The 12461-nt window shown below is 40.7% G+C and overlaps 1 protein-coding gene across 1 annotated transcript in view; it reads right to left on the bottom strand.

Moving 5' to 3' along the window:
- Window positions 1-2650: 2650 nt before the first annotated feature.
- SLC13A2 (solute carrier family 13 member 2) overlaps window positions 2651-12461 on the bottom strand; it is a 39331-nt gene continuing 29520 nt past the window's right edge. The window contains exons 9-12 of the mRNA XM_075196801.1: window positions 11574-11695; window positions 7120-7281; window positions 4388-4525; window positions 2651-3247 (exon numbers count right to left, since the gene is read on the bottom strand). Of these exons, the coding sequence (XP_075052902.1) occupies window positions 3119-3247; window positions 4388-4525; window positions 7120-7281; window positions 11574-11695 (551 nt within the window). The 3' untranslated portion in view covers window positions 2651-3118. The remainder of the gene's footprint in view (window positions 3248-4387; window positions 4526-7119; window positions 7282-11573; window positions 11696-12461) is intronic.

Here is a 12461-nt window from a genome sequence, read left to right as displayed (position 1 = left end):
TTTTTACTCTAATGATGTGTAAATTTGTTTCTTTTCAATAACCCATTGATTGGTTCATTCTGCTTTAAGTTTTCCAATATGTCACACTTCCTCTGATGAAACCTCTAAAGGATTTGCTTTGAGAAATGTGTAAGGTGAATCTTAATCATTACTATCACATACCAGGCCTGCCGTTCGCTCAGCTGGGTCCCGGGTCACACAACTGGGGCTCACCCCAGGACTCCTCTACGGTGTCGGAATGCCACGGCTATCTCTGGTCATCCTTTAAAGAATACCATTCCTGCCAATTGCTTGCTGGTGCCCTCTATTGGTCATTATTACTTAGGACACCTACTTCATTCATTCTGGGCCAGTTCTTTGAATCTTTCCTCCTGTATGGATGTGTCTTCTCCTGGCTCTCATTATACCTCTCTTTAATCTTTGCCGCAGATCATTACACCTCTGTTGTTCCAGTTACCATGCTTCCAAGCATACCTGTCACCGTGCATCTCTGCAACAGACTATTACACCTTTGGTATTCAGTCATCTTGCTACTCAGTATACCTGGAAACCTGAGCTTCCGCCTACTGTTTGTTACACTTTATATTGCATTCTCTTCATCTAACACTCTCCACTGGTTCTCACTTGGTGCCTACTTGGAGAACCGTCACCCACAAAGCACATACTTCCTTGCAGGGTTCACTGGCGAAAACCTTCTGTTCTATTAGACTCCGAGCCTTCCTGTAGGTGGCGCTAAACCAAACAGAACCTGATTGCTGTGACAATTACTATGGACCTGACACTGTGTATGCCTCCTCATTCCATTTGGAGATTAAATATTAAGTGCAGAGGTAATATCTTTATTTTTGACAGGGGCCGCACTGACCGGTGGAAGTCAGCATATCGATGCTGACTACCCCGACACTACTTACCCCGACGAGGAGAGACCGTCGGGGTAAGTAGTGTCGGAATAATGAGTATCATTATTCCGTACCCAACCCAGACTGACTGATAGCTGCTGTACAGTGGCTTAATACCTCATACAGAGGATTACTCTCTGACATCAACATTTGCATAATTTAAGTGGCCAGTTGACTTTGAACACAATATGCGAGGCTATAGAAGCTGCAATCTATGCTTGGTTTTTTTAACAGCTGTATGTGTTCAGTCCATGTGTAATTATAATAGCAACATTTTATACTTGTTAGCTTCCCTCTAAACTGCTATGTGTCTAACAATCTGAAAGTAATTAGTTTTATTCTGATGAAGTCTGCTGCTACAAGCCTGCAAATATCAAATCTTCAATATCAAGTCTTCAGTTTTTGAAAAGTAGATAATGTTTATTTACCATTAATGGGAACAGAGCTTTGAGCCATGAGCTTGAATGAGTACTCATATCTGATGTTGTTAATGTTTATTGCTCACTGTTCACTACTTTTAAAGATACACAATGTCCTAATTTTGTTTATATATGAATTATTTTTTCCATAGGGATTGTTCTCTATATCTTTTAGTAATTTCAGATTGTATTAATAAATTGGGGCCTGATTTATTAAGGATCTTAAGTTAAGAAACTTCTTATTTCAGTCTCCTGGACAAAACCATGTTACAATGCAAGGGGTGCAAATTAGTATTCTGTTTTGCACATAAGTTAAATACTGACTGTTTTTTCATGTAGCACACAAATACTTGATAGCTTATTTGTACACTGAAATTTAAAGTTGATATCTGTGTGCTACATGAAAAAACAGTCAGTATTTAACTTATGTGCAAAACAGAAAACTAGTTTGCACCCCTTGCATTGTAACATGGTTTTGTCCAGGAGACTGAAATAAGAAGTTTCTTAACTCAAGATCCTTAATGAATCAGGCCCTTGACTATGTCCTGAATATGTATGGCATCCAGTTCCTCTGTTCCATCTGAGGGGCTGCTGATCTGAACCTTGTGTGCCTCACCTGTGGACTTTTTACCTGTGAGGGTTAACCTCCTCTCTCACCTGACTAGCTGCAACAGCATCCCTGCTTTATATTCCTGACCCTTGCTGAGTTCATCTCTGATACTGTGCTCAGCAAAAGCTGCAGGCATGCTGCAGCCTAGCCTCCCACACGCATCTATCCATCCATCAGCATGCTGGAACTTGTAGTTCCCCAACAGCTGGAGAGCCACAGGTTGCATAGGCATATTGTGCAATTTTTTTAGGCAACCTGCTTGGTATACATACACAACAGCTGGAGAATCACATCCTGCCTAAGAAGTATTGCAGAGTACAGTTAATCTGTGTCTTTCCAGCTTTTGTGGAAGTCAAAGCATGCTGAGATATGTAGTTTCACACTAACAAGGGAGACACAGTTTGCTATCTATACATTGGAGATCTGAGGATTTTTTTAAAAAAAATTATATACTTTTTTAGGCATAATGGACAGAGGCATTATGGATTCGTTGTCCATTATGAGGGGCACAGGAGTGACAACGTTCGGCCCCGGGGGGGGGGGGGGGCATTTAACTTTTACCCAGATCCCCACCACTCATTGTGGTTTGAAAGAGCTCTTGTGCTTTAATAAAAAAACAGACAATGCCCATTCCCTTTTTTGAATTTTTTTTTAAGATATCTTTTATGCTTGACTTGACGTAGGCCTCCTTCTTTATAAAACATGATGAATAGGCATAAAAGTTATTATAACAGTTATCAAGTTTATTGTTAAGTTAAATCCTTAAACAATGTTGCTGCAAGTGTGTCAGAGTAACAAGCTACAATTGTGCACAAATAATATAGTCCACAGATATTCTTTGGCTGGTAAAAAGCTGCGTTGCTCATGCTGTAAGTAAATCATCAAGTTTTATTTGACACATTAAATAAATATACAAATAGCTGAATAGTTTCTGACTAGGAGGGAATTCCAATCATTGAATTGGCAGTTTCACCATGTGAATCATCTTCATTTTTGGATTTGTTCTTGGCTGCAGTAAACGGTACTGAGCTTGTGAGTCACTTGCCCTTGCAAGGTTGTCTTCTAGATCGAAAATGGGTGGTCCTGTATCCGGAACATCGCGTAGATGGTATGCAGGAATTCCATATATAGGCAGAGTTCTTGACCTCTGCATGAATTTGTTGAATATCTGTCTTTCAACAGGGAGGTTGTTAGGGTTTTCCTGTGGAGTTTGCCCAAGAAGGGAACGTGCCCAGATCAAACATGTAAAATCCCCAGCTGTTAATGGCCAGTGTAATAACAAGCACTCCAATTATATTCAGCATAAATCCAGCTTTTGCCTGTAATGAGGAAGTAAACAGAGCCATGTAATATATTGGTGTTATAGAAGTGTCTGTGGTACAAATGGATTCTATATATCGGACATGGAAAGACCTTTGTACTACTTTACGGTCCAGCTACGCCTGCAGCATTCTATTCTACAACGCACAATCAGTAACACAAAAAGTGTTTAGACTTTTACCCAAATACCAATAATTTATACAATTGAAAGATGTGGAACCCCCACAACTCAGAAAACTGTTTTATTTCTCATGTATACCTAATCAGGTGTGATGTAAAGTAAACGCAGAACATGTAACTTCATTGCCATCACGGCCAGGGGGTAAATGTATCAATCTGCGGGTTCTTCAACACCCGCGTGTTCAGCCTCTTCCGCGATTAAATTTCAAGCGGCGCTGCATTGTAAAGGGAAGTCTTTACAATGCAGCGCCGCTTGAAATTTAATCGCGGAAGAGGCTGAACACGCGGGTGTTGAAGAACCCGCAGATTGATACATTTACCCCCAGGTCTTAGTTGGTCGGCCTAGAGTGCAGAGACGGCACTTTTTCAGATTCATTCTTTTAGAAAACTGGATATTAATTATTCACATATTATAGATAATGAACTATGGTTTCAGTTAGGGCTGAACTATTGCCATTAATTAATTTTATACAAATATGTGCCACAGTAGGGGTTGGAACCATGGTGAGGGCTGTAACAGAGGGATAGTAAGTATATGGGAGGCCTAGGGGAGCAGAGGGGGTAATGTTTGTAAAATTTGTACCTAGTTTATGTACAGTGTATTGTCTGACCTTATAAATGTACCCCCTCCCTCTTCACCCTTTTATTTTTTTCTGTACCCCTTTCCCTACCCTAAAACCTTTAATAAAATGATGTTAAAAAAAATAAAAAAACTGCACCTATCTTTACAAACCCACATTGAAGTCATGAGAAATGATGTCTTCTAGTACCTATCATGTGACTGAAGGCCCAACCACATAGACAGCACTGGAAAATTTGACTTATTAAATAGACTGGATAGGTAAGTGTAGCAAACCTATACTCAAGAAATAAAATCTAAAAAAATAGGGATGCAACTTCCTACGTGTGGATCTCAGAATTAGCAGAATGTAATGATAGGAAATGCAGGAGACACTTACCATATCAACAACCTTGAGCTGCCCATATGAAAAGGCTATGGCATTAGGAGGTGTGGCCACTGGCAACATGAATGCAAAGGAGGCAGAGAGAGTGCATGGCAGCATTATGTATAATGGGTTCCTCTGGATGGCTTTTGCCTGGATGATGGGAAAACAACAAATACACTGATCAATATATCTGCAGCAGGTGTATTATGCAACTAGGCAGGACATCTTAACAGGTTGCTTACAGGCAGGCAGAGCCTACTGCTGTATTATGGTCTAATAAAAAACTAAACTAAACTGCACTTTGTTTCCTCGATCTTTGCTGTGATTTATACAAAATGTCTCAGTGCCCTTTCATTTAAGAAGCTGAAACTTAAGATATGTGCAACTTTAATTCCAACATATTGATGAAAAAAAATTGTCCATAATTATTGTCAAATTAGAAGCTTGTACCAGACCTATGGGACGTCCAAACATTCATGTGAGAAAGTCGGACATATCTCAACCACGCCCCCAATGTACTGAACATAATGTGAACACCACAGACCAAACTCTCCAAGCACAAGGGTCCAAAAAAGATAAATGTTGTGCAAGTTTCATATATGTACATAGCTCAAAATGGCCTTACGTCCAGCTCTAAATCTGCACCAATCTGTGTAACATACATACAACCCATAATGTTCACAATTATCTTCTACACAAATTATAAAACATATAATAATTAGCGAATGAGCCAAAGCACACTTCTATAGATGTTGCTAAATTATTTGTATAAGAAATTATTTGTATATACCAAATGGTAGTTTAATAATTATCCCCCAAGCACTACCAAAATTATATTTCCAAATATATATATATATTGTGGCAAAGAGGGTTATTCGCCACACCTCTCCTGCATAGGGATAAGTAAAATCCAGAAGAGTCTACTGGAACAGGCTGCAGACAGGATACAATTCCCACTCAGTTTTTTCCACAGCACACAGACACACAGGTGCCTAACATGGGTATGACTGCTGTGGTGTGTGTTTGTAAATAAAAAGATCTGCAGGGTGGAGCTTCTGACGCTGACTAGCAGCCGGACAATAGCTAGGGCTTGTGGTAGTGTAGTTAGTGTGTCTCCCTCCAACAATCACTACATTGGCTCCCCATACCCTACAGAATTAAATTTAAACTAAATTTAAACTCCTCACCCTCACCCTTTAAAGCTCTTAGTCAATCCTCCCCTCCGAACATCTCAAATCTCATCTCTACCTACACTCCTACCCGCCCACTCCGCTCTGCCTGTGACCGCCGCCTCACTACTTCACTGATCACCTCCTCTCACTCTCGTCTTCAGGACTTTGCCCGGGCTGCTTCCCTGCTGTGGAACGATCTTCCACGTTCCATCAGGTTAGCATCTACTCTCAAAGGCTTCAAGCGTGCCCTTAAGACTTATTTCTTTATTCAAGTCTATCTGTCCTCCTCATAACTTCCTTGTCCTGGCTCTCTCCCCCAGTTAGTACCATCCTATTTGTGTCTCCCTCTTCCCTTTAGGATGTAAGCTCTCATGAGCAGGGCCCTCTTTCCTTGTGTGCTCCTTCTACTGCTCATTCACCCTCTGTACCTCTTGGCCTGCTTTGCTAGCCCTGTTTTCCCTGTCTTCTTAAGCTTTGGCCTTCTTCTTGCTGATTTCTACCATTCCTTTCACTATCTGTCAGATATAATCTGATTTGCTTTACCCGGTCACCTGTGTTTGTATATATTTTTGTATCATGTTGTGTCTTGGTTCTGTTTTCTGTATATGTAATGTCCGGCGCTGCGGACCATTAGTGGCGCCTTATAAGTCACAGATGATAATAATAATAATAATAACAATAGTGTCAGGAAGCTGTGGAACATATAACTGGCTTTGTGCTGGTGCTATGCTGGTGTTTATGTTGGAATAAAACAGCAACTGCTTAAGATTCAAGGAGTAAGGAGTCCCTTACTTGTTAATTCCTACAAAATATAACTATAAATCTGAACATATATATATATATATATATATATATATATATATATATATATATATATATATATATATATCTATAATATAAATGTCTAGTGGCGTGTGTTAGTCTGTCTGTGTGTGGAAAAATAAAACCAAGCTGCAGCGCCACCTGCTGGGCGGAGTTATACACTGACCTACTAAATTCTTAGTGTGTGTGGGAAAAAAAATTCAGAAAGGGCTGAAATTTGGTATACTAAGATGTTTTTAATTTGTTAATTTAATTTGTTAATTGTTAAAAGTGTTTATAAAGATTTAAAAAAAATATATATATATTTCTTGAAGGAGAAGTGACAGTTGGGAGTGGTTGGTGGTTGCCGGGGGTGACAGTGGGGAGTGGTTGGTGGTTGCCGGGGGTGACAGAGTGAGAGGAGTGTGATACTCAGGACCGCTGAGAGAGATCCCTGTGTCTGGATAGACATCTGGATAGATGTGGCGATAAAGAAGGATGAGGTGATGGAGAAGAATGATGAGGTGGTGACATGTGGACAAAACCACGTTAAAAAAGGGCGCTTACGTCGGGAAGTAACGCTCTTCCCCTGAGGAGGCCTGGGCTAGCCCCAAATGCATGACAAGAACCTTTTTAACACCTTAAGTAGCTTGATTTGACTAGAATGCATGAGTATCATGCACGGGTTAACTTGTGTGCATATATATATATATATATATATATGTGTATATATTGGTCATGTGACTTTATACTGTGTTGTTGTTCTCTTACCATGGATGCCAGGATGGGTAGGAAAAGAGTAGTGGTGGCTACATTACTGGTACATTCAGTGAACGTAGCGACCAGCAAGCACAAAACCAAGGCAATAGCTGCGGGGGGTATGTTCTCTAGTGGAGTGAGCTTCTGTCCGAGCCATAACGAAAATCCTGATTCCTAGGAGACATAGAAAAGTGTACAATTATTTCTTCCCTCACAGAAATTCTAATTCTATAAAAAAAAATTCTCCAACCAATGTTTTCATTGTGACTTACTATAGATGTAGCTTTGCCCTCTGATAATAAATTCTTGTCCCTCTACCGCTAATAATAAAATATTAAATGTCAAAACTCATCTATCCGTAGCACAGCTTAAATTAACAAATGGACAGTTAAAAAGATTCCTGTCAGTGAACCCCTCTTTCTCGCTCACCAGCCCCCCCCCCATACCCCTCCATATCTCCCCCGTTATCCTCCCCTCATCTATCCCTATTTTATACAGTGAAACAAACAACTTCATTTGATTGTTTCTTTTCTCATTCATTACTGTTTGTGTTTATCGCTCTCTACTATGCAATGGAATATAGTGGCTTAATAATAATGGTGTCCCTACAAAAATAATAATAATAATAATAATAATCGAAGTCCACTTCTTTGATATTGATTCATATTTGTCTAACAACTAAACTACTCCCAGTGATGTTTGACATCAGCTTCTTGGCAAAGTATACAGTTAATATCAATCAATGTCCTGTGAAAAGAAACAGTTGTGTAAGAATATAAAAGTATATGCACATTGTACTACAAGTCTAAAGGTACGTTTTAACGATCGGAGGAACATATAAAGCACCAGCACATACAATGTCATCATTAAGGAATATATCAATAGCTAATACCACAGTGCAACAATGTAACAATACAAATATAGATAATTTATTTAGACGTTTGTAGACTGTGCATGTAACGTTTGGATACTATGCGGCTGATGCAGAGTGGGAGGTACGCCAGTTTGCATGGTGTATTTTGTGTGATATTGCTCGCCACATACCCAGACAGTAGGTGCATATGCAGACTTGTGTGATTCTGGTACCTACACCAGCCTGCGCATGGAGAGTTGGGACGGCCAATAATAAATATGGCAGAGTACAGTAATGGTGTGTTTACATACATACAGCTCATGTAGACCTGCAGAAACATGCATACTGTCACGGTTCAAACGCTGAGGCCAGTTACTGGTATTGACACTGCTAACCTGGAGGCGTGGACTCTAAACGTACTCCTGGTTTTCACCAGGGAACCCCACAAGGAAGTTTGGAATTCGCTGCAGAAACTCGCAGGTGGTGGCCCTCCAGGCTAGCCACTAGTGAAGTGGTGCTGGTAAAAGATACTATGCAGACCAGAGGTTGGACGGTATTAGGGTCAGGCAGAAATGTAATAAGGCAATCCGAGGTCAAGCCCGGCTGGCAGCGTCGTACAGAGGAGGTGAACAAAAGCGTGGTCAGATGGTCCGGGGTGAAAGCCAAAGGAGAGAATAATGCCCAAGGGAGATCCACTGGGAAGGTCACACAAGCCGGGTCGGGAGCCAAGGAGTCAATCAGGAGACAGCTGGGAACTGTTACACGCTGGAGCAGGGGAACCATACCACGATACTCTGGCACCCTAATGGTGCCAGAGACTTCCTGATAAAGGGAATGCTGGAGCCTGATAGGAGAACAAGGGTCAGGTGAGGAGAATAGCATCCCGTTGCTAGGCAACAGAACGTGTGCTCCCACAAATGCGCCCTGCGGCCCGGTGGAAGTGCGTCATTCTTCCCGTTGCCTAGCAACTGGCCAGGAGGAGTCAGAATCAGGCGTCCGTCCCCGGCACTGAGTGAAGGTGCGGGGACGGCGCCTGACACATACATGCCTGTTAGGAGGCTTATTTTTAACACCTGCTATAGGGCAAGTGCAAATACACACTGATGATGAAGACTTGTCATAAAACCAGGCGCATATCCTGCTCATGCGCAGTCAAGCCCATCTTGAGATGTGTACAGCTCTGCGTATCGGTGGAAAAACGCTATTTATTAATTTACTCCTGTTTTGTGACCCACTCTGCATTAGCCTCTATATATATCCAAACACCAACTGGACAAGCCGGAGCTGAAACTTTACTCTTCACAGAGGATCCTTTTATGGACTGGACTGGTTTTGGGTGTTCAGCCTGAACATAGATTTACAGCTTTCACACACCTGTGATTGCAGAATTAGTACTGTATTATGGTAGCAGATTACAATTTTCGTGAAAGTACAAAGTTGGATTATAAACATAGGTACATACATATGAGGTATGCCTCTGAAATAACGAGACTGATTAAATAACTCACCTTTATTTATTGGTATTACAAATTGAATGTTTGTCCCCTTCAATATACTCCCCATTTGCACTAATACATCGCTGTAGTCTTGTTTTCCACTGGTCGAAGGCATGGAGCAAATCAATTTCTGTCACTTGTTTCAACATATCTGCTGTTTACTTCTTTACAGCATCAACTGACTCAAAATGTGTCCCTTTAAGCACTGATTTAACTTTTGGGAAAAGATAAAAATCGCAAGGTGCTAAATCGGACGAATATGGAGGATGTTCAAGTGTAGTAATGTGTTTGTTGGTCAAAAACTGCTTCACAGAAAGTGCTGTGTGAGCAGGCGCATTGTCCTGGTGAAGAAAGAAACCATTTTTCTACAGTTGCGGCCGTTTCTTTCTTACTCTTTCAGTTTTTGCAAAACTTCCTTATAATAATGCTGATTAACTTTTGTGCCTTCTGGAACCCATTCTTCCAAAATTACATCCTTGATATTGAAAAAAACAATTAGCATTGCTTTGAATTTTGACTTTCTTTGACAAGCTTTTTTCATTCTTGGCGATGACGGTGTTTTCCAGTGCATTGTCTGTCTTTTGGTTTCAGGATCGTACTGGAAGATCCAGGTCTCATCACAAGTGATTACTTTCTGAAACAGGTTTGGATCTGTGTCAAGTTGCTGCAGAATGACAACAAAACATTCCTTGCAACGTTCTTTTTGCTCTGGTGTGAGAACCCTTGGGACCATCTTTGCACAAACTTTCGTCATGTTAAGATCCTCGTGCACAATTTTCCTTACGGTGTCTTTGTCAATGTTCACGGATTCAGCTATCATTCGAACACTGAATCAGTCTTTTCGAACAATCTGACTGATTTGTTTCTACATTTTCTTCGGTTCTTGAAGTGCAAGGTCATCCAGGGCGCTCATCATCTTCGACATTCTCACGTCCTTCGCTGAATCTTTTGTGCCACTCAAACACACGCGCATGAGACAGGCAGTCATTCCCATAGGCCGTAGTAAGCATTTGAAAACATTCTGTTGCTGTTTTGTGCAATTTTACTAAAAATGTCAAATTGACACGTTGTTTAACTTCTAAACTTAGCATTTTTTCGGCACTCTACAGAAAACAAAACCAAACTAAATGGCGACTTACAATCAATTGAATGTCATAGAGTGTTGCAGCTTGTCTTGCAGGTTCAGACAGGTTGAAGGTTACTACGTATGCAGTTATAACCGGTCTGACTGCTTAGTTTACTAGTTGGAATCACAATCTCGTTATTTAATAGACATGCCTCGTGCATACATACATACATACATACATACATACTATCCTAGGGGCATGACAACATAATCTTCCTGTATGACAATAGCATCACATCATTAATCTGTACTTATGGGTACAAGGCTACTTCTACTGTATAACACTCTATCTGTGGCATCATGTATGCTTCCATCCCACCCCCATACCATTACAATAACCCAGTCACATCAAAACCTTTCCTTACATGAGTAGACAGGTCACTGCAACCCACAAAATCACCACATCCCACACCTCCTGAAATACTTTGGAGGTCATTTACAAAGCTCATATTGGCATAGGTGAAGCAAGTCAGGTAGCGCATGTGTGTCTGGATGCTGCTCAATAGGTTTATGGAGCAAGATGGCAGCGTAAGTGGAGCAGCAGAAGTTTTCATTGGCTGATGTTCAGTGGTGCTTTACAAATCAACCAAAAGAGCAGTGTGAGGGAAACACAACAGAATGTAAATTGTATTCTTCCACTGTCAAAGATAAATTAAACATATACAATTGAAAAGATACAAGACTTATTCATGTGTTGGTATAATCACCAAATGTTGTCATTTCTGAAAGTGTACTTAGCTCTTACATCCAGTGGAAGCAGTCAGTTTATTTACACTAAATGTATTTTTGTTAAGAATGCAGCCTATTAATACCCTGTTATCTAGTGACATCACCGAGGCATTAAGCAGACTATTAATTCACTAGGCGCTATCAACATCACTATGGCATAAGCTGAATCCTGGCTCATCCCACAAAATGGCCGAGCATAGGTGACTTCTAGAATAGTGTCCTTACATTATTAGTAATGTTATGGGAGGGCAGCTGAACATACCTCACTGCCCTTGGCAAGAGCAAAGCCTCCTCCCAATAGAATGACAATGTTCCAGGGCATCTTCTGGTTTACAGTCTTCCAGTCTAGTAGTGCTGGTGGCACAAAAGCCTTTTCCTTTTGTCCTAGTAATGTAATAGAAAAAAATATGTTGTGTTTCTCATTGTTATTATCATATGCATGCATGTAGGTAGTTACTAGGTACATTTTATGACATGTTTTTGACTAAATGGCACAGGGCACCAATAACATTTTCTCTGAATATGAAAATCACTAACAGAGCACTGTATTTAAATAATAGTAGTAGCACAAAATAAGAACAAAAATGTAGGTATATGCTTTTTTTGTGAGTGTGTTAGTGTGTGTGTGTGTGTGTGTGTGTGTGTGTATGTGTGTGTGTGTGTGTGTGTGTGTGTAATAGTTCAAAATGAATACATACAATAACAAGAAAATATCATACAAAATAAATATTGCCTGGCCAGTCCTTATCTCTGCAGTTACTGAGTCTTACGTTTCAAAAGGAAGTATTACAGTCAGGGCCGGATTAAGGCACTCCAAAAAGGCACATGCAAAAATAGCTTATTAAGCACATCTAAATTAATGTGTGTCCTCCCCCAGAAGCCTTGTGCAGAAGCACCAGGGCTCTTACCAAACACCCCTCGGGTGGTGGTTGGGGGGAAATTGTTAGATGAGCACTTTGTTTGTTGGTGCATTATAGCGTCACCACCATGCCCCCTCATACCGCCTGTCACATGACCTCTCCCCTGGGATCTCTCAGAGGAGAGTTTTGAAAAGATGGTATGGTGTATCTGCATGTGCATGCGGTCCTGCTTCTGACTGGATTTATGTGAACTTGCTGTACCCCATTCTGCTTCTCCAGAAGTAAACAGA

Source organism: Mixophyes fleayi, chromosome 2 (assembly GCF_038048845.1).
Source record: "Mixophyes fleayi isolate aMixFle1 chromosome 2, aMixFle1.hap1, whole genome shotgun sequence".
NCBI classification, from domain to species: domain Eukaryota; kingdom Metazoa; phylum Chordata; class Amphibia; order Anura; family Limnodynastidae; genus Mixophyes; species Mixophyes fleayi.
This window is presented reverse-complemented; position numbering and strand designations above follow the sequence as displayed.